A 21,867-nucleotide genomic window follows, 5' to 3' on the forward strand; every position below is an offset into this window, starting at 1 on the left:
TATATATGCACGCATGCACATATTACTACTATGATCACTTTATAAATTGGACAAACATATCGAGTAGTACGTCTACCACTTAAATAATTTTCTTTACGTTGTTTACTTTTATTTTTAAGAATAGAATACAGACTCATACGCTTACGTTGTCGACGGGACGTCACCTATTATTTAAAAGAATAATTAGTCATAAGTGCAAACACCCGTATTAAATCTAGGATTTAAATCTTAGATCTAGGTGTGTTGGTAGCGTCATAAGAAACATAACATACACTCACTTATCTTTATCTCTACGCTGTCTATTGACTAAGCACATTAACAAATAACGTAGAGTAGTAAAATCCTTATAAAAATAGAACTTAAATATATATTGCACGTATATTTGTGGATGCGCTGCGTCACCGCGCAATCCTCCCCGTAACCACCCATGGCAACAACACGCCGTGCGCGTCGCGTGCGTGCATCTGTGCAGACAAGAGCAGCCCGCCTCTCTCACGTTCGCATCCGCCAACAAGCTAGCTCGACCACCACCACTTGCATGCGCGCGTCGATCGATAAAATGCTTGCACTGCCACTGCACACATTTGCACGGGACGGGACAAACGCATCGCCGTCCGTTGCTGCCGGCCCCTGTTGCGCCGGCGCGCGACTGATCAGGCGCAAACCTTCTTTTTTTTTTCTCGATGGAATATTCAGTTGAGAGCATTGGAATCTGAACTGTCATGTCATGTAGCTTGTTTGTTACTCCCTCGGTCCTAAAACATTGTACTCCATCCTCCTAAAATATAAAGGATTTTAAATGGATGTAAAACATCCTGGCATAATAAATCTGTACACACATCCATGTAAAATACCTTATATTTTGGGACGGAGAAAGTAAGGGATTTCGAAGAGATATGACACATTATAGTATTATGAATTTGGGCGTACTCTCTATCCAGATTCTTAGTATTATGATGTGCCGCATCCTCCAAAATCCTTCATATTTTGGAAAGGAAGAAGTAGTAGAGTATAGTATATCGATACATATACAGTACTCCCTCCGTCCCAAAAAAAAAATCTCAATCTAGGCTCTTAGTCTGTCGATTCGTTGTACTAGGATGGATCACATCTTAGGTTGGGTTTTTTTTTTACGGAGTGAGTATGCGCGGGTACGTTTTTAGGTAGCGTTTTCACATGAATAATATGCAAGTACTCCCTCCATCTCAAAAAAAAACCAATTTAGTATAGGATGCGACACATTCTATGCTATGAATTTAGACATACATATATCTAAATTCGTAGTATTAGAATATGTTATATTGGTTCTATATTTGTTTTTTATGGTACGAAGGGAGTAATAAGTTATATGGCTCTGGCACGCGCGTTCGTGACGATTAAGTTGAATTAACGAGTCTTGAACAAAATTACGCAAGCTTAATAACTTTTATTAAGGAGGGGGGTGGGGAGTAAAAACATTTTACAGATGCTCAGCAAGTTTGAAGCGTCTTGGGACCGCAAGCGGTGTCCTAAACAAAGCACGCTAAGAAACGGAAAAACCTAAGATGCATCGACGCGATGCCACACAAGGGGACTACACAGAGACTGCTCTATGCATCTAAGCTCGCTCAGGGTTCACAAAAAAGTTTTTATATGAAAATGCTGGTCTTCGGTTTTCAGTAAACCAGTGGAAAATGACTTTCACTTCGAAAACGAAATGTAAACCCCGGCGCCTCAGCCTGCCATCCTCCATGTCCACTACTCATTGATGATTGATGAATTCTGCGACCTCCGGCGCCTGACGAGATTCTACTTGGAAGTTGGAACACTCTCACATTCCTCTCCTTCCAAATCATCCAACAGAAGTATAGTCATGCGCTCTTGCTTTTGTAGCTCGCTGCAGACCAGTTGTCCCAAGAAGCAGGACGACACACAGTGACTGTACTTAGTTTGCTATAATTAAATGATAAAGCACCACAAGGGGTACACTATATGCTCGTGTTTCTTTTTTTTTTAGAAAATATATTTTCATTAATCTGGCATGTACTCCCTCCGTCCCAAAATAACTCAATTCCTGAGTTTCTGTGTCCAACATTTGACCGTCCGTCTTATTTGAAAAAATTATGAAAAAAAATTAAAAAAATAAGTCACACATAAAGTATTATTTATGTTTTATCATTTAACAACAATGAAAATACTAATTAAAAAAATCATATAAAACGAACAGTCAAACGTAGGACACGAAAACCCAGGAATTGAGTCTTTTTGGGACGGAGCGAGTATACCTCAATATTGAGGATATACGCAGCCAAAAAGATACACGAGTTCTTTTGACTCTACACCTTAATACCGAGGAAAACATACAAACACAAAAGGAAGAACTAGAAGACTAAGCTTCGTTCTCCATCGACGATTTTTTCTTGTTCGGTGCAACACAACAGGACAGGAGGGGAGAAGTGGAACTAGTCCATGCTATCTGTTGCTGCACCATCCCCACCACATCGGATCTCCTGAGATGTGTCGTGCAGTCCGGACGTCCCTAACGCATCGCCACCCACTGAACTGGGCCACCACCATCCTCTGCAAACTAAACATCGTCGCCAGTTCGCCACCGGTGGCGGAGTGAGGGGCAGAGGCTTAGCCCCCGCTGCCATCCAGCACCGCGCGATCTGTCGCTGCACGTCGTCACCACCATGTCCACTAGGTGGTATAGGCTCCACAGTCGCCCGATGCCAACACTCTTGTTCGTCGTCAGTCATAACTATCAGCCATACCGCTCAATGCCACTACTTGTCACCACAAAGACACGTCACCTCCGTCTCGTACTCCCGTGCTGCCAAACTAGCGGGAGCAAGAGGGAAGTGAGTGTTTCTTAATATTAAATAAACTATTTACCAAAAAAAGTGAGCGCAGCGAAAAAAAGCATTAGCTATATTTCATGAATTTAATCATTGTAAAAAAGTGAGTGTGGCTAAAAGGACGACCAAAAGGTTTTCTCTTTATACATTCCATGTTTTTTTTTTGCCGTAAGAGGTGAGTGTGACACAAATGATGACTAATATATTTTAATATTTCGGAAATTTATCTCTGCTACTTAAAAGGGAGTAGTCCTCCTCCCACCCTCTTATATATTGCACACTTTCTTTTCCACGGAAACAAGCTGCCCTCCTAATATAACTGATGATAGTGAGAAAAAATATAGAAAAAAAAAAGCGAACCAAGTGAAACCATTGTACCGTTGCATCGCACGGGCATGTGACATAAAAAAATGAGTGTTGCACAAATACAACGACAAAAAAGTAATTTAGACATTCCTGAAAATCTATTCGTCATGAAAAAGTGAGTGCGATACAAAAGCATAAACAGATTATGTGGATTTTAGATAACATTGATATGTTGTTACACATGCTATATATCCACAAATAAAGGTCAAATTTGGTATATAAATGAAGATAAAAAAAAGAGACAATTTTCCATTCCTATGAAAAAAAATGCTACGGCATATTATAAACAGGAGAACATATATAAATGGGACTTTTTTTTTCCTTACTATTCATAATTATAAATTTCATTACACAATTCATTTCAAATTGGTTTGTATCCGAATTACCAACCCTCTGGGCAAAAACTTTTAAAAATATGGGTTGGATTCTACATGCATCTTTATCCACATAATCCATATCCAAAATTATAAATCTCGCTACACAATTTATTTCAAAATTGCTTGGATTCCAATTACCAACCCTCTGGCCAAAAAGAATTTCAAAAAACATGGTTGGAGATTACTGGCGAGATCCTTGTCAAGATGGTTTCGTCGAGATCTCCTGGCGAATAGGCTTCACGTCCTCCGGATTGTAGACTATGGTGGTGGTGCTGGCTCTCTGATTCCCTCCTCCAGACCCCTCAGGGGGTATGCCTTTTATACCGTGAATCACCTTAGTCTTCACGTAGAACTCGGATACTATGGACCACACACGATATAGTATAAACCCAATCCTTTCTGAATAGGACTATGCTATTCACTTGCCCGTGATGATAATTTCCATAATTTCTTGTTATTTTCCTTATCGTATACGGAGTTATACCGTATACACGAAGGTATACTGTATTCGTATATTCCATAAGTCGTAGGATATAAGATATGTCTTATCCGTAACCATGATAATGTAGTCTTCGTCCTACATGGTATTGACATGACGCTCATGTGGTATTAGAATTTAAAAAAATATGGGACACATTTATCATTCACAAAAGGAATGGCTAACATCAAGTTGTCGCCGGTGACGGCCGAGAAGGACATCCTCACCATGGGATGAGGAGCCACTTACACCGGCTGGGGTAACGACGACGAGGAAGCTGCTCCCCCCTGACCATCACCATCGAACAAAAGACCATCAGTTCCACTGGGAGTTGTTGTCACCTGAGATGAGAACAGCGGTGGCGGTGACCTCGTGAAAACCTCGGTGACCAAGAACTAGCGCAGATGATCCTCATCAGGGAGCCACTCACCTCATTAGTCTCCGACTGGAGCCGCCACGTAGAAGTCGCTTGTGCTCGCCCCTCCTCCACCACCACCACCACCTCCTCCTCCTCCTCCTCCTTTCGTCTCGTCGTGGCCCTTGGTGCCATCATATCGACGACGTCCTCGTTCACCACCGCTCTCGCATTTCATCATCGTGGTGCTGATGCCACCTCGTCCGACTCCTGCTGTGCGAGCAGCAGCGCCTCGGCATCTCTCTCATTGTCGTCATCGGCGGCGGCGATAGGAGGTGTGCGCTTAGGTCATCGGAGCCGATAAGAGCTGAGAGAGAGAGAGAGAGAGAGAGAGAGAGAGAGAGAGAGACTGGGGCGCGTCGGCTGGAGTAGGGTTTCTTTCCGTTTATATCTTGTGGGCATGAGTTCTCGGCGGCGTCTCGTCTCCGGCTTCCTCGAATGTGGCCAGCGGCACCACCCACGGGACATGCTGTCGCCACTCTGGGCCCCGCCCACCGCCACCGCTGCTCTAGCGGTCCCTGTAGACGACCAAGGGGGAGAGAAAGAGAAAGAGAGAGAAGGGAGAGGGAGGAAGGAGGAAGAAGGGATTGAGAAAGAGAGGATGATATATGGGTCCCACAACATTCCTTATGTGAATGATAAATGAGTCTCACATTTTTTTTAATTCTAATACCACATAAGCACTACGTAGGACAGAGATCAAATCAGCACCACCACATAGGTGACACGTCAGCGAAACCTTCCTCCAAAACCTTCGACGGAGTTAAATTGCACTGGTTTTAATAGTTGTGGTCAGTAGTTAAGGGACTTAAACTAGACTATTCCCCTAAGAAATCGTCAGGCCCATACAACGAACAGCCCAGCGACAGAAGAAAGCGACAACTTTTAATTGGCCTATAACTCCTTTCCTCCCTTCTCTTCTGACCTAGTCGTCGACCCCCGCGTCCCCCTTCCTCGCTGGGTTCGCCCGCACGCCCGCCCGCACCGCCGCACGCCGCCGGTCGCCCCTCCTCCCCGCCGACGCTGAGCACCGCCGATCCCCGTCCCGCTAGGCAGCGGCGCCGCCGTCCTCCGACCGAGCCCCTCGCCGGTGAGCACCCGCGCGCAGACCCTCTTTACCATTCCTCTACACCCACGCGCTTTCTCCTTGACTTAACCTTAGCTTTCCCTTGTAAATAAATCCGGGAGATTTTCTCCCCCTTGTCTTAACCCTTGTGCTAATGGATGTTTGGGGGGGTTCAGATGAAACCCCCATGCGTGACGTTGGATCCGCCGCTGCGTAGGAACATGTAGGTAGGGGAGTTGCTATGTGTGTGGTCTAGGGTATGAGCCGAATAAACCAGCGGAAATGGATAATCGGCTTGTTAGGTCCGCCCCCTTTGCATAAGAATTTTGTAGGTAGGAGGTGCTATGTATGTGGGTCTAGGATATGAGCCGAGTAAAGCTGCGGAAACGATTAATCGGATAATTAGGTTGGGAAATTTCATGGTTTGCGATATCACTTTAGGATACGCCACAGCGCCTGTTTTCTAAATGTTGAAATGCTACCTATTAGTTTATGATAGCTCTATGCAAGATATTTTCCATCTTCAAGTAGAGGGATTTTGATGTTCTCATGCAATAAAACGGCAAAACACGATCCAAAAAGTATCTTGATATTGAAGCAAAACATCAAGAAGGCCAGCTTACAGTGGGTTCTAACAAACCTCAATGCGCGCTAATAAACCCTAGACAAACCTCTACCCGTGCGCCTTCCAGGATCATGAACAAAACAGGTTTCCTGTGGGGATCAAGTGATGCAACCAGGAACTAACCACCCTGGACTCGCCCCCTTCACCAAACTGTAGAGTGGTAGAGGCGGCAGCAATCTTCAACTTATAGCAGATGGAACTGGCGAACTGCCATAGTGCCATCTATCTTTGTACTGGGGAGACATGCTTGATGACAGCCATGCAAAAACGAATAAAACAAACCCTAGGCTACAATAGTTGCAGTATATATGACGCAAGCCCTAGCGTCTTCAGCAAGAAAAACAAACTGCGAATCGTAACATAAACGTGTAGGACCTCCTAATAAATCCATTCTGGTTTTATGTGGTACTCACTTTTGTACAGAAGCTCTAGTAAACCAACTCGAGTTAGTTCATGTACCAAGGACATGCACTCTATTTAGGAAATAAATAGATAAAAGGAAACGACAAAAGCTAACCAATTGGATAACTACTAGACACAACTCTTGTGCCTTCCTATCTTGCGCACGCAGAGATAGGATCTATTTTGTTCGATTCTACTCCCAGCTCACAAAGATATCTACTGCATGGTCACCTTTGTGTCAATGCGTGCTACAGCTCCTTTATTGCGCGTCAAAATAGTGTGGTCTGTATACTCAGCCCTTGGATTGTCAGGCACATTTAGCTCAATTCACCAAAATAGGAAGAATTCCAACTTGATTAAATATGAAGGTTTCACATCAAGTTTCTGGTATGCTAGTTCGATTATCTACGCCTTGTGCGTTGGACAGACCACTTGGACCTTAGTGACGAGGATGACTTAGTATCTTGGCGCTTGGGACCTAGGTGAATGGAAGGTTGGTGATGCTGCCTTTCGCCAGTGGCAAAATGTGTACACCAAACTTGCCATTTGTTCAAAAGAGAAAAATGGAAGTGGAAAATATTTTGCAAAGATGCCCAAAGTGGCATACCCCAGGGCTTTGATGACAAAACACTAGACAGTGCCATTTTAACAATTAGAATGGAAACGATGGGTTGATGGCATATCCTAGACCGAGAGGCTAGAATACCAAAGTGGGTGGTGGAAAATCATGAAGTTTCCCTATTAGGTTGGGTTTTTGGATTTTGAAGTGATAGGTGGGTGTAGACTGAGAGCAGGGCATAATCCCTAGCTCATACTTTTAAAAGAGTAAAGGCGTATTCAATCCTAATAGTTGGAATTGTGGTTGTTTTTTTATGTTGAGGTTTGAAACTTGCAGGTTCCTGCTCCTATTGCTCAAGCCATTAGGTTGCATCGAAACAGTATGAGCTCTCATGATTTTGCAAGAAGGGTTCCGAAGAGGCGGCGGACTAACAAGTTGCTTTCGCAACTTCTTCCGGACCTGAACTCACTCCCAGCTGAAGGAGCTGATGATGGGGGATCACCTTCCAGTAGTGTGCTCGTCTCACACGCCCAGACTTCTGCTGTGGCTGTGGCTGGAACCTCGCAGCATTTGGTGCCAGCAGTTGTTGCGGGGCCGCACATTGGAATGAGTAGTTGTCCCATTATCGTGGATGATATCGATGATGATGTTGTGATTTATTCTGCAAGCTCGTTCCCTCAAGTATGATCCTTGTGCTTGGTTCTTATTTCTGCATGCACACATATTTGTTTTCTTGCTCTTTTATTTTATTATATGATTGTTCAAGTTCAGTATGAAAGAATCATTGTTGCACTGTTGCTTCCTTTATTTTTCAGGTGAGGCAGCAGGCTCCAAGGACAGAACCTGTTGTGACCATAGAAGATGATTCTGAAACTACCCCTGGACAAGCAGGTACCCCAGCACGTCCTTTTCCCCGTCCATATTGTTGGCATTTGAACGGAACTAGTTATTCATACCTTTTGTTTTCTATAGTGATCAGTTTCTCTCAAATAACATTATTTATCTGGCATCAGATTAGTGTGAATTGTTATGCTAGTTAAATTGTGTGTATCCAACATAGGATAGCAATTCGTACCCATTCCACATTCCCTAGCAGGAAATTCCTCTTTTAGGGTATGGAGATATGGGATTTGTTGCCTCCCAACATTATGCTATCTGGGAATAGTCTACCCCTGTTGGGTGAGTCGTGGTAGTGGGAACGTCCCCATATTCCATATCCCTGATCCCCACTTGCCCCCCATTAAACTCAGCGTGGTAGCCCATGTAATTGTACAAGCATCTAAGGTATGAGAGATTTTACATCTATGGTTAGTGCGTCTTCCACTTGTTGGTTTCTGAGCATCAAGAATTACAACAGTTACATGAATAACTGTTGAGGCTGTTGCCAACTTAGGTGCCCATTTGTTATGAGCCCCTGCAAGAATGGAAACTAGCCAACTATACACAATATTCTTGTACAGCTCCGCACTCCTATCAGAACCAAAGTTTTATACACGCGCTATTTGGTTGTAAGATAAACAGATTCAGGCTGCTGCTTGATATTGCCTATTGACTATAGCATATAAATAATGTGTAGGAACTCACACCACCACTTGAGATTGCCTTGTGTGGTAGTGGGGAGAAGAGTGCCACAAACACAAAGTAGTCTTTCTGACTTCAGAAAGTTCAGTTTTCTTACAACTGCTATCTGTAGATGTCACTGGGTTGGGTCATTAGACATAGCAAGTTACCATGTAAGATTCATTAGCAGAAAAATCAGCACTAAGGATCATTTATTTTATTCTAATGCTTCCTAGCCTTTGGCAAAGTGTGACTTGCCACCTCCCCCACCCCCCAAAAAAAAGTGCCATAAGAGGGCTAAAGCTAAGCCTAAGTATGAAGCTCTGGCACATGGACCATAGTGGAAAAAACGGGACCGGTGAGTGACCCGGAGGACCTCTCGGTTCACCGGTCCAACGGTCTGACCAGGGAACCGCCGGTTGAACCGCGGTTCAATAACTTATGTAAGCAATGTGTATTTTCTTTATCACACAAGTGAAAGAACGGTGGGATGGCTAGAGCCAAGCGCTCTAACCTAGTAGACCCTAACCTAGTAGACCAAGGTTCGGGTCCTCGCGCCTGCAAGTATTTCTCTGATTTTTGTAAAAAACAACCGCGTGGGCTAGGACTGGGCCTTACTGGAGCCCATGTATATCTCCTTTACCGGTCCGACCAAGGCGGTTTAATGCCCGGTTAATTCAAAACCCGGCCGGTTCAGCCGGTTCAATCCGGGTTGGATGCATGTCCGGTCTTTCAGCTGGACCGAACCGTGGAGACTTCTGGTTCCGGTTTTTTCAGGTTGAACCGCCGGCCCGGTCCGGTTTTTTCCACTATGACATGGACCATAGGAATTGAAAAAACGAGGTTCTGTGTAAGTCACAGTTGTGAGAAGTAACCGAACACCTGTCAAAATGTGTAGGATAGTTCAAGTTAGGTGTTGCAAAGATGTTTTAGGTCTCTTTGAGACATGTACTCTTTTAGTATGCCATATTGCCATGGCTTATAAACTACAAGCTGGATATGATAAATGCTATTCAATCTCACAGTATCTGCCAATTCTCCTCAAAATAAACCATAGGCACTAATTCTCGCAGCTTTTCTTCTTTAAAGTTTCCCGCATGTGTTTAGACCACATTTTCCATTTATTAATGTGGTGTGTGTTGCTTTGTTCCAGGGGATGCAGTTGATGAGCATGTGGATATACTACTATCTCTGACTCTGGGCAGGTATCCTAGGCATGGTCATCAGAGATCCTCCAACATCAGCACCAGCCCTGTGATACATATAATTGACACACCTAGCAATGTACTCAAACTTGAATTTCTTCAATACACCTATCAGGTCTGTGATGTTCAGTTAAATAATGCAGCGTTTGGTGGTAATGCAGGCACTCCCTGAACCTGAGAAGGCCGTTCCGAAGGAACCAACTTTCAATTGCCCTGTCTGCATGAACGAGCTGGTCGAACCGTCATCGACCATCTGCGGTCACATTTTTTGCAAGCAGTGTATCAAGGCCTCAATCCAGGCTCAGAAGAAGTGCCCTACCTGCCGGAGGAAGCTGACCATGAACAACTTCCACCGCGTGTATCTCCCTTCTGCGGAGTAAACCGGTTTCCACCATTCTGGAAATCAGCGTCCCTCCTTCCACCCTGACTCTCGCCACATTGGCGTTCTGATGATTGTATCTGAAAATGTTTGACAGGCTTGCTAGCATACCGTTTTGCTGGAGCAGTTTTAACAGGTGTTGTACTGTTGTTGGATCCGTTAAAAGAATACGATTGTATGTCCTGTGGAAATGATCCATGCTATTAAAGGTCTAGATTTTGTGGGGAAAACATTTTCCTTTTTTTATGACACCTAAATAGTCAAGAAAATCTTTTAAAAAAATTGTGATGATAGATTGATGTGTAATATATCAGTTTACAAACATATAATTCAAATTCGAATTCTGAGTTATGAGTTGTAGTTAGATTTTAATTTTTTTAAAACATGTAGAAGTTTAATTTGATCTGGGGTAGCTGTGGAGTGATATATATCATATTAATCTGTCTTGTTATTTTTTAAAAACCTTTTTAATAACTATTTAAGGACTTATTCATTTTGTTGAGAAAAATTAATCCTACCAAAAATCGGTAATGTCAAAATTTTGGTACACTTTAACATTACCAAAGTTTTGGTGTTAGTTACGTTAATTTGAAGTCTTACTAAAATTTAGGAGAACTTTTGTGAGAAGAAATTTCCAGATTACCGATGTTTGGTAGGGTAGCAATGATAAAGTTATGTTTAGTTTGTTACCCTATTGGCACTAAAACAGGGGTACGTTATCTTGAGGGACAAAATTCCATCGTGCTTGCCCTCTAGGCTCCAGGGAATATAGGAAGCATTTCTGTGCTCTGCTGCTGGCGTTTGTCTCTTGAGGTCATGGGCTCGCGGCGGCAGCAGGGGTGGGTAATTGGTCATCCTTGGTATTTCGGTCCAATTTTTTCGATCTTTAAAAGCAGAAAATTGAGAAAATATTTTTAACTATTTATCACTCTTAGATGTGGCAAGTCACCGAGACCCGTATATTATTTGACACATGAGGATCCACGTATCGTTAACATATGAATAACAAATAGTAAACGTCAAATTTAAAAGTGACAAATAGTTAAATTCCCTAAAATCAAAGTTATCTACGCAAACTCATATGAACCAACAATTCGGTTAACCGATATTTCAGCCTCCGGTTTTTGATCCTCGGTGTTTATACCCACCCCTAGCAGCAGCAGAGTGACCATCTCTGGCGTGTGCGACCGGGGGAGGTCTCAATCAACGGGTTGCCATCTCGTTAGCCCGAAGCAAGGGGCGTCTACCACACGCGCAGCAGCAGCAACAACGCAGTGCATCATCCACCCAACGGCGCCGTTCAACACACACGTCTCCATTCCGTTGACGCCGACCGCGATAACTAGAGGGCAGGCAGGCGAGCAGGAAGCCAGGAAGAAGAAGAAGACGTGGTGGTGCCGTGGTGGGCACACGGACGTTGACGTAGGCGACGGGACACCCAGCGCATACCCCTCCTGCTCCGTCTTTCCACCCATACGCCACTACTAGGGTAACGCCTCCCTTGCATAAATGAAAATCCTTCATATTGCTTAGCTACCTCCGTCTCATATTACTTGTCGCTTTGAGTTTTTATTTGTAATGTTTGATCGTTCGTCTTATTAAAAAAATTGGAATTATTATTTATTTTGTTTGTGACTTATTTTATTATCAAAACTACTTTAAGTTTGACTTATTATTTTTTATATTTACACTAATTTTTAAAACGAATGGTCAAACGTTACAAGAAAAAGGTCAAAGCGACAAGTAATACATGACGGAGGCAGCACCTTGCTAGTACTAGCTAGGCAGTAGGCACTCTCCTTAATTCTACTGTTAACTAGCCCCTAGATTAGTATTATGGAGCTATTACACTAAGTAGGATTTAAATATGCACATAAATATTACTCTCTCCGTTTTATATTGTATAAGTCATTTAACATTTTTTTTCTTAGTCAAATTTATTTAAATTTGATAGGTTTATAGAAATATATAGTATGGCCAGGTAATCTTAAGGTAGAGACCCAGAGATTGCTTCTGCGCCAACGTTTTCAATACAAAACAAACATATTATCAAAATATATTCAATGTTAAATTTAATGAAAGTAATTTGATGTCATAAGTGTTGCTATTTTTTATAAACTTGATCAAACCTAAGTATTTTTTTAAAAAAAGTCAAATAAGTTATAATATAAAACAGATGAAGTGATACACCCAAGTGAGTTTTAGAGATCTGTTGTATGGCGTATGTGTTAGGGAATATGTTTGTGGATGAGATATGATGTTGAGTGTGTGTCTGCAATGCAATCGAAGAAACAATATAGCTAAGGGTGTTAATCAGTCAAGTAGGCGGCGCAAGACGCTATCATATCAAATTCAATAATTAGCAAGGGATCGCCGTGCAACGTGTATAGTATAACATCACGGGCTCAAGTTGTGTATTTAAGGCGATGGATTATGGCTACAGGGGTGGTCCTTAATCTGTCAAATTAATTTTTTTTCCAGGATTAAAATCACTGATGAAACGATTTCTTTTCCTCCCTCATGCAGTTCCACGTTTATTAGAACAGTAGGCTGATCGAAATATTGATCATGACACCTTACGAGAATAATTATGACCACTGCTATACCTACTAAATTTTTATTACAAAATTTTTATTAACAATCATCTCAAACGTTTGATTTAGATAAGAGGAAGTTAAAAAAAATCTAAATACACTCATAGCATGACATATCAGTGCGGATAAGAATTTAGTGAGAAAAAATAAACACGTATAACCTTTTTCAATAATTATATCATGTCGCCCACCTCAATTAGTCCCAGCTAAACGCAGTTGGGCTTGTTCCAACTTCCAATGCAACGTCCTCCATGACCACGGCGTCTTCTGGACACCTCAGTTTAGGTGCAACGTTTACATCGGTCAGTTCATCATCGCTAGGCAACAACTGCATTTTCAACGTTAACGGGAGTGCAAAATACAGAGGAAAAAACAGGGGAAATCTGTGACGCGACACATGTCACGCATACCACATAGAAAGTCTTGTTCGGCTGCGGCTGCGGCTGCGGCTACATTGGATTGGAATAATTCATTTCAAAGTTCAAGACACGAGCGAGAGACAGCTCATATCCACACAAACAAGTTTATAATAGTAATATAGTTAACTATAACTCTAAAATTAATCAACATATCATCTACAACTTATCTAATAACCTAGCAATATAATAATTACATATAAATGATTGTGATAGTTTGTGATGGTTGCCATGTTTTATGCTGCGACCGTAAAACCAAGCCGATCGATCGGCTACAGGCTGCAGCCCAAAACCACACAGCCATTAACTAAGAAAACAAGTTTTAAAAAAAATCAAGGGAAACAAAAATCATACAAAGAGCAGCTGCTTATTGGGGCTAGCAGCAGCCGCTATAGCTATTACGAGTTGGCTGCTACATCAACTATCACAAACGATCAACTTAATATACCTATACCTATGATGTATTAGATCTCGGGCTACAGCTAGTTACATATCTATAGTTTAATTTTTTTTTCATGTCTCATCTCCTCTCTTTTTTACCTAAGGTAAACCTGATGTGTCAATTTGTAGAGCCCACTTACATTAATTATTGTCCTCGCTCTTTAGAAACCTAGATAAGTTAGTTGTCACACTATGACCCATGAGGCATAGATAATTATAAAAAGTGAGGTGATAATTCTAGTTGTCAACAAAAGAATATCTTCACTGGATGGTCAACTATGGGTATGTCACGACTCACAATCAACTTAATGACATACAAAATATTTTTTTCCTTTTTCTTCCTCTTCTTTCTTTTATATCATTGTGTTGGTTGGATTTCATCTGCTGCTACCTATGCTGATCTAATGCTGTGTAGAATGTCCAAGATATCATAAGGCAAAATATGTACTTCAATGTCCCTAACGACCTTTCCCTCCCAACCAAAGGTGGCCGGCCAAACAACACAGTACAAGGCACCTAATTCTGAAAAATTGTCTCTTCTCTTCTCCATTTTTTCTCCTGGTCCTGCCTACCAACATTGGTGGTACCTCGCAAGAAGGGAAAAATAATTGGAGCTGCTCCAAAGTTATACAAATGTGATATGAAGCCACTTATCTCCACGGCAGGATGACCTCATACTAAGCAGTTTGGATCATAACTATTCCATATTTTTAGTCATATGCAAGTGGAAGCATTTATAGTTGCATGCTTTATAAGTTTGTACTCAAAAGAATGTCATCCAAATCGAGTGGATACCTTGCCATCATCCTTCCAACTCTAACTTTTCAGATAAATTTTTTCCTTGTTTTAATGGTTTAATTTAGCAATATGGTTCCCTTCCACTCTCTTGAAAATTGCCCCCAAAAAAATCCTTTGGAATGCAGTTAACTTGATTGATTTTCAATATGAAAAAAAGCATTAATTTCTCAAGAACACATACAAAGTTTAATCAAACAATAAATATAACGCCGATATATGCAGAACCCCACAAAAGTTATTGTAGTCTGGTGACAATAATAGCATGTTTTGGTTAGCAGATACAGTTATGCTAGTTGGTGTTTTTCCACATATCCATCATTTCATTTGCCTTTTTATTCAGAGGCACATATATCATTTTCTAAGGTGACTTGGGCTTCAGTGGTGGAGATAGCTTTCTGATCCAATAAAGATAAGCAATTATTTTTGGTTTATTTTAGCTATACAACTTGGCAAGATCACAACTTTATGATCCAGGCATGGGCACCTTTTGGATGCCTTTGGAGCATTCTTATTGCCTACCACAGTGATAGGGTATTCCTCTTTGAAAAGATTAAAAAAAAACCTTAAACTCTTCATATGTGAGATTGCGATTTATCTACTCTACAAAAATAATCTGATACACCTAGTTGCCTGAATTGTGTATGGCCAAAATTCCAAAGGCTAGATTAGGTTGGGTTTCTAACTTTCTATTGGTGCAGCATGCAAGGCCACAGAAGATCCTGAGCATGGTGGGGTACAGTTAGGATTTTCTGCAATGTGTGAGAAGCAGAGGAAGTGGGCTCCACACGTCGAAAGCCCCTCGTGGGGTTCAGAATCTTCTCCTGTCAGAGTGTGGGCCCTTCCTAGCACTGACACACGAGCTTCTGGCCATTCCTCTCTTCATCATACAGGTCTCACCCATAATAAATGCCCCTCCTTTTCCTTCCAATTTTTATCAATTTCATTTTTGTTTGCGGAAATTTATTTTCATATTCTATGTTAAGGGAGCACTAATAAAAAGGTAATTCGAAGTTAAAGATAAGACCAAGAAATGCTAGAACATGTGCGGCCCTATTTTTCTCGATAGAAATGGAGAAGAAAGGTAAATAAGGTGCTCAAACTGCCAATCCCTCATTTTCAGTTACCAGTTAGTTCGTTTCCATTTTTCTTGGCTTTTTAGGCTTTTTTTATTGCCGTTAAAACATAATCGATGGGCAATTTGGACGTATTAGCGGGTGGAGAAAACGGGAAGTGCACGAGTGTACTCATTACTTCCCTAGAATGTTGAGAGGTTGTTTAGATCTAGGGGTGTAAAGTTTTAGCGTCACATCGAATATTATATTGGGTATCGTATTGGGTGTTCGGGCACTAATAAAACAACAAATTAAAGAATCCGTCAGCAAATTGCGAGACAAATTTATTAAGCCTAATTAATCTATTATTAGCAAATGTTTACTGTAGCACCACATTGTCAAATTATGGAGCAATTAGGCTTAAAAGATTCGTCTCTCAAATTAGTCGCAAGCTGTGCAATTAGTTATTTTTTAAGTCTATATTTAATATTTCATGCAGACGTTCAAACGTTCGATGTGACGTAATGTAAAATTTTTAGCGGGATCTAAACAGGTCATCATGAGTCGCATTTCTCAAAAAAAAATGTTGCGTCACATAACTACTAGTATCCTTTTGACTTCCATAAACTATATTCCTGCATATTTCACAAAAAAACCCATTTAACTTTCTCCAAATTACTAATTCAGAATATAGAAAGGCAAGCTCTGGTCTCTGGTGTCACTGTCACACATAGCTTTTGATGAAGTTCTTTGTTAGTACTTCTTTTTTCCTAGAACAAGTACTTTATCTTCTCTAATATTTTCCTCCCAAAAGAATAATACAGTATTGGTTTAGGAAAAATGACATGATAAATGCTTTATCTACCTTTCAAACCCGTGAACAAGGGGTCAATCATGTGAAACCTTCAAACCTTAAACCCACTGGGTTTGTCACAGAATATGAGGAATATTAGGGGTGTTTTTGAAAAAAACGCAACACTAGCATAGAACCAAAACCAAAAGCCGTGAGGGGCTAAAGCACTAAACATCCCTCCATTACTCGCAACCCCAACTCCTCTTCGCGTCTCCCAACTCCGAATTCCTCCTCCTCATCGCGTGATTCCGTTTTGCGCCGCCTCGCCTTTTGGATTGCGAACTCGATTTCCAATCAAATGATCATCTGCCGCGGTTGCGGCTCGTGGAGGAATTCGTGATTGCTCTCCCGCCATGGTACGGCCGCCGCCTTCTTGATCTTCTCTGTTTTTTTTTCCTTTCATGCCTTATTTTTCATCTGAATTTTTGAGAGTCTTGGGGTATTTGTTCCGGTTACTGGAGTTGATTTCGATAGATGTTGAATTAAAATTCGTTAAGTTTGCGGTTTGTAACGTTCTTCCCCTGAATTTACGCTGCTCTGCTATCTTTGCTGCTGGTTCTTCGCTATCTTAGGTTTATTCCGTTGCTAAAAGATCGAATTTCTCCGGGATTGATGCGCACGTGATGGTTTATGATTTCAATTGTCTTCTAAAAGTTAATTTTTGAGTTGATTCTTTTGCGATTCGAAGTTCTTTCCATATGTCTTTTGTTTGTTCTTCTGAAGTATTAGCTGTTCTGCTTTCGTTATACTCTTTAGGTAGTTGTCATGCTTACATCGCATTGGTGTTGATTTAGTAACGGAATTCCATGAACTTAATTGTTGATTTAGTAACGGAATTCCATGAATTATGTTCAAAGGTTTGATTTTTATAATCGCCACTTCTCGCACGGAATCTAGCTTTCCTCACCTGCGGTCCTGCCATTTTCCATTTGTTTTCTCCGTTTAGATTTGATACTACTTGATTCAGTAACTATAGTTATTAATGAGCCATAAATTACTCCCCTGTTTTAATTCAATGACTAGTGCAAAGTTTTTTATTAATATCCCTGATATGTTACATGGATCATGTACATATATCTGTAAATTCTCCCTTTTTCTGTTTTGGTTTGTACTGCTTTTTGTTCCTTTTTTTTCTCTCTGATAATTCCCACACCTAATATGTAATCTGTAAACCTCATTTCTATTAATGAAATGACTATAAGTTAGAGCCTACTCTACCTTCTTCCGTCAAAAATATGTTACATGGATACCTGCCACTATTTTCTATTGCAGAATTTGTGTCAATCTGAATGGAACAGTCTTAAACTCTGAAAAACATATTTCTACGCATTATTCCGATTGATTTCTTGTTCCATATACATTCCGATATGGGTGGGCACTGGGCAGTGCAATCGGTTGCCACTGAGTACTAACTCAAGTATCGCGTAAAAGAAAGAGGAAGTCTCCTGTCTCGTGGTCTCCTCCGCTCCTTGCGCCGCCGCCAAGACGAGTCGCAGCGATCTCCATCTGGCGAGCAGAGCAGGGGAGGGGATCCTGGTGAGCATCCACATCTCTTTCTGATTCATCTCGGGACTACTTTTGTCTGGAATTTGCTTGCGTTAACTTCTCTTCTTGATCTGGAAGAACCTCTTCTCCTCCATAATTTAAACCTCTCAGTTTTTAACCATAGTGAACGTTTCTTTGCTTCTACTGCACCCTTGCAGTAGAATTCAGGGGGAGTTTTAGACCTAAGCTATAATAGACTTCCTTCCTCGATTGGGTTTTCAGGGAATATGCCTTTGCTTTCTCCTCCGGTTCTTGATTTCCTACCTGAAGATATTATCTCTCTGATCAAGACTAGTTCGAGCAGACAGATTGATTCAGAGATTGCTTCATGGCTGTGACCTTGTTCAATCTTGAAGCAAACTAAATTCGCAACACATGTGCGATGATGATGAGCTCACAAGTTGCTTCTGTTTCTGACGGATTACCACAGGCACAGGGTCCAGCTGCACCGAATGACTCGCCGCGCAAGCGGTTCTCCGGCGTCGCGCCGCCGGCGGCGCTCATCTTCTTCGTGCTGGTGTTCGCCGGCGGTGCAATCGTCACGCTTGATCACAAGGAGGTATGCACCTTGATGCTTCTTTACATCAAGCACAGAGATAGATGAATGATAAAATCAATTCTCTGAATTCTGAAAGCTTATGAATTTGTTTCTGCAGAATTTGTCAATTCTTCAGTTACGGCCGAGAGAAATGGTCGTAAGCGAGACGGAGACGAGGGCTCCGACGAGCGAGGTGCAAGAGACGGAGACGAGGGCTCCGACCAGCGAGGTGCAAGAGGCAGGCACCGGCGCCGCCGCCGGCGGCGTCCAGCGAGCGGAACTCGCCGGCAGCAGCATCTGCGAGGTCAGAACAGATGCTCACTCCATTCCAATATATAACAAGAGCCTTCAAAATTTGTTATAAAATATGAGAAACTCTTTTAAGCATTTAGATAGACGTTTCTTACATATCAACTAAATAATTATCAACTAAATAGTTATGAAAAACTTTCAAAAAAATGATAAGAATTATTACTCTATAAACATATAAGTTTGAATTCAACTTCTATATATTATAAAAATAAATAAATTTAACTGAATATACGTATACTAGTTAGAGTTTAATTTATTATTTTTTAAAAAATTTATAGAAGTCGAATTCGAACTTGCATGTTTATGAAATAATATATCGCATATAATTTTTTCAGGTTTTTGTAACTATTTAGTTTACATCAAGAAACGAATGGACATCTACCTAGGAAATTAGAATCCATCTCCTCTAAAATATAACAACTTTTTCACATGCATTTTATTTTCAACCAATCATAACCTTATGCTCCCTCTTTTTCATAATATAAGTTATTCTAGCATTTTCCACATTCATATTGATGTTAATGAATCTAAATAAATATATATGTCTAGATTCATTAACATCAATATAAATGTGAGAAATACTAAAATGACTTACATTGTGAAACGGAGAAAGTGGCATTCAAATTCCCTGCTTACTTTCTTTTCTTAGTCAATCATAATATTTTATTAAAATTCTTAATAACCGTACTTAACCTAAAGCTTGTTATATTTTAGAACAGAGATATTACCTGCAATGCAAACAATGCAGGCAATAAACCGAACAAACTAAACTGCTCGTTACGTCTGCAGAATCAGTGCAGGCCTTCAGGCAGCGAGCCATTGCCGAAGGGCATCGTGCAGGACAAGTCCAACTTCGAGATGGAGCCGCTCGGCGGCAACCCCGAACGGCGCGCCGCCGTCGCCCGGCCGGCGAAGAGCCTCCTCGCCATCCCCGTCGGCATAAAGCAGAAGGCCGTCGTCGACAAGCTCGTCTCCAAGGTACCAATACCATATCTTCTTCTTCAGTTCCTTCCTTCAACGCTAGCATCAGTGGCGGATCTAGAAAGAAATAACAGTGTGATCTAAGCAAATCATGTAGAGTTACAGTTCCCCACCTATCTAGATAGCACTTATCTACATATGGTAAAAAAATTTAGTGGAAATTTTAGTGAGGTCTTCGTGGGAGCTTGGGGGCTCAAAGTTAAAGTTTCCAATCCATCTAGATAGAGTTACAGTCCCCCACCTATCTACATATGGTAAAAAATTTTAGTGAGGTCTTCGTGGGAGCTTGGGGACTCGAGACCCCGCTGCCCCCATGCTGGATCCGCCCCTGGTAGCACTGAAACTTGAGCTGATTCTCGTCGGCGACAATGGTTGGTGTGCATGCAGTTCCCCGGTGACAGGTTCACGGTGATGTTGTTCCACTACGACGGCAAGATGGACGGGTGGAGGGAACTCGGGTGGTCGGACCGGGCGATTCACGTGGCGGCGAAGGACCAGACGAAATGGTGGTTCGGGAAGAGGTTCTTACACCCAGACATGGTGGCCGAGTATGAGTACATCTTCCTCTGGGACGAGGACATCGAGGTGGACGGCTTCGACCCCATCCGCTACCTCCGCATCATCCGCCGCGAACACCTCGAGATCTCCCAGCCCGCGCTCGACCACCGCTCCCAGATCCACCACCGCCTCACACTCCGCGCCCGCAAAGGCCAAGTTCACAGGTAACAAATCAAGCTGTTTCATGTGAAATTGATAGAAACTCTCTTGATCCCTTGAGGGGACAATTTTTTTTCGTTTGTCAAAAACTTATTCACTTTTTTAAAAAAAAGGTTTGATAATTCAAACCATATATATGCCATTTCATAAAATTGTATAAACTCAACTTATCATTTTGGCATGAATAGTATATCGGAATTTGTCTTTTTTATTCTTAATGTGTAGATTGAATTTGAATTTAATTTTTGGTGAAAATGTTAAAAGTTACTCTACTCTACATTATCATTTTTTATATTTATTTGCATTGAATTTAGTAGGAAAAAAACACACAGAGTGGATATGCCCCCGAATCGACGACAATTTCAGCTTCGTTTTTGTTGAGAACCGTAAAATTTGTTTGGAACAGGAGATTCTACAAGACGAGGGGAGGGGGGAGATGCGACGACAACAGCACGGGGCCGCCATGCACGGGGTGGGTGGAGATGATGGTGCCGGTGTTCTCGCGGGCGGCATGGCGGTGCGCGTGGCACATGATCCAGAACGACCTCATCTACGCGTGGGGCCTCGACTTCAAGCTCGGGTACTGCGCCGGCGGCGACCGGAGGCTCGCCGTCGGCATCGTCGACAGCGAGTACGTCCTCCACCGCGGCATCCCCACGCTCGGCGACGGCGGCGGCAAGCCGGCGGCGAAGCGGTCGTCGACGGCGACCGACCGGCTCGCCGTGAGGCAGCGGTCGTACACCGAGCTGCAGATATTCAACCGGCGGTGGAAGGCCGCGGCGGAGGGGGACGTGTGCTGGACCGACCCCTACCCGTAGTCCGCCGGCGACGGCGACCGAGCTCGTCGCCGGCGATGGCGGTGGGACCGGGCGTACGGCTAGTTACTTGAGTAGCTGAGATATGATAGATACAGAGCTTCTCTTCTTGATGTACAGATTTGTTTCTCTCATCGTCAGAATAAGCAAATGTTAGAATCAAAGACGATGTAATTACAATAGTTTTTTAAAAAAAGAAATATATCGATCAATCAAATTTTGGCATGTATGTGAGGTTGCATCTTTACTTGTACATAGCTGGAATTTGGCTGCAGATTATTCCAAGAAAAACAGAATAAGTACAGGTGTCAAGTTCAGAGATAGTATATCATGCTAGTACTTGTCGAGGTCTAGTGCATTTTGCAGCACACAAAAATTTGGAGAACTTGCTGGGAGATGATTGGTTTTATTTGGAACCATAATATAGAGCTTTTTCAGATGATTGTTCTAGCCAGAATCAGATTTCGAAGCAAGGTGTTTTTGGAAATAATGTTTATAGCCTGTTGGCACATCTGGAAATAAAGAAATGCTTTCAT

At 42.0% G+C, this 21,867-nt stretch overlaps 2 protein-coding genes across 7 annotated transcripts; both read left to right on the plus strand.

Moving 5' to 3' along the window:
* Window positions 1–5,410: 5,410 nt before the first annotated feature.
* On the plus strand, window positions 5,411–10,499 carry LOC127767770 (uncharacterized). Its single transcript, XM_052293244.1, has 5 exons — window positions 5,411–5,563; window positions 7,462–7,806; window positions 7,941–8,016; window positions 9,839–9,969; window positions 10,052–10,499. Exons 2-5 carry the CDS (start codon window positions 7,507–7,509, stop codon window positions 10,268–10,270), a joined length of 726 nt encoding a protein of 241 aa, XP_052149204.1. The 5' UTR covers window positions 5,411–5,563; window positions 7,462–7,506; the 3' UTR covers window positions 10,271–10,499.
* A 6,072-nt stretch (window positions 10,500–16,571) lies between these two features.
* On the plus strand, window positions 16,572–21,584 carry LOC127760143 (uncharacterized). 6 transcript variants are annotated; one of them, XM_052284359.1, is made up of 7 exons: window positions 16,572–16,779; window positions 17,696–17,959; window positions 18,191–18,527; window positions 18,625–18,810; window positions 19,608–19,796; window positions 20,187–20,521; window positions 20,923–21,584. In XM_052284359.1, the coding sequence occupies exons 3-7, from the start codon at window positions 18,351–18,353 to the stop codon at window positions 21,332–21,334; spliced, it is 1,299 nt and encodes a 432-aa protein (XP_052140319.1). In that variant the 5' UTR covers window positions 16,572–16,779; window positions 17,696–17,959; window positions 18,191–18,350; the 3' UTR covers window positions 21,335–21,584. The 6 variants fall into 6 exon arrangements, with proteins under 6 accessions (XP_052140319.1, XP_052140320.1, XP_052140318.1 ...); XM_052284360.1 differs by having other exon boundaries at window positions 17,810–17,959; XM_052284358.1 differs by having other exon boundaries at window positions 17,855–17,959; window positions 18,399–18,527.
* The last annotated feature ends 283 nt before the right edge of the window (window positions 21,585–21,867 follow it).

Source organism: Oryza glaberrima, chromosome 1, assembly GCF_000147395.1.
Source record: "Oryza glaberrima chromosome 1, OglaRS2, whole genome shotgun sequence".
Classification (NCBI taxonomy): domain Eukaryota; kingdom Viridiplantae; phylum Streptophyta; class Magnoliopsida; order Poales; family Poaceae; genus Oryza; species Oryza glaberrima.

What these genes read in the sequence shown, in the direction of transcription:
- LOC127767770 (XM_052293244.1), top strand. Translation starts at nt 7,507, where the DNA reads ATGAGCTCTCATGATTTTGCAAGAAGGGTTCCGAAGAGGCGGCGGACT. An exon ending in CTGCAAGCTCGTTCCCTCAA is followed by an intron (nt 7,807 to 7,940) that starts GTATGATCCTTG and finishes TTTATTTTTCAG; the next exon opens with GTGAGGCAGCAGGCTCCAAG. An exon ending in AACTACCCCTGGACAAGCAG is followed by an intron (nt 8,017 to 9,838) that starts GTACCCCAGCAC and finishes GCTTTGTTCCAG; the next exon opens with GGGATGCAGTTGATGAGCAT.
- LOC127760143 (XM_052284358.1), top strand. An exon ending in TCGACAAGCTCGTCTCCAAG is followed by an intron (nt 19,797 to 20,186) that starts GTACCAATACCA and finishes GTGTGCATGCAG; the next exon opens with TTCCCCGGTGACAGGTTCAC. An exon ending in CGCAAAGGCCAAGTTCACAG is followed by an intron (nt 20,522 to 20,922) that starts GTAACAAATCAA and finishes TGTTTGGAACAG; the next exon opens with GAGATTCTACAAGACGAGGG.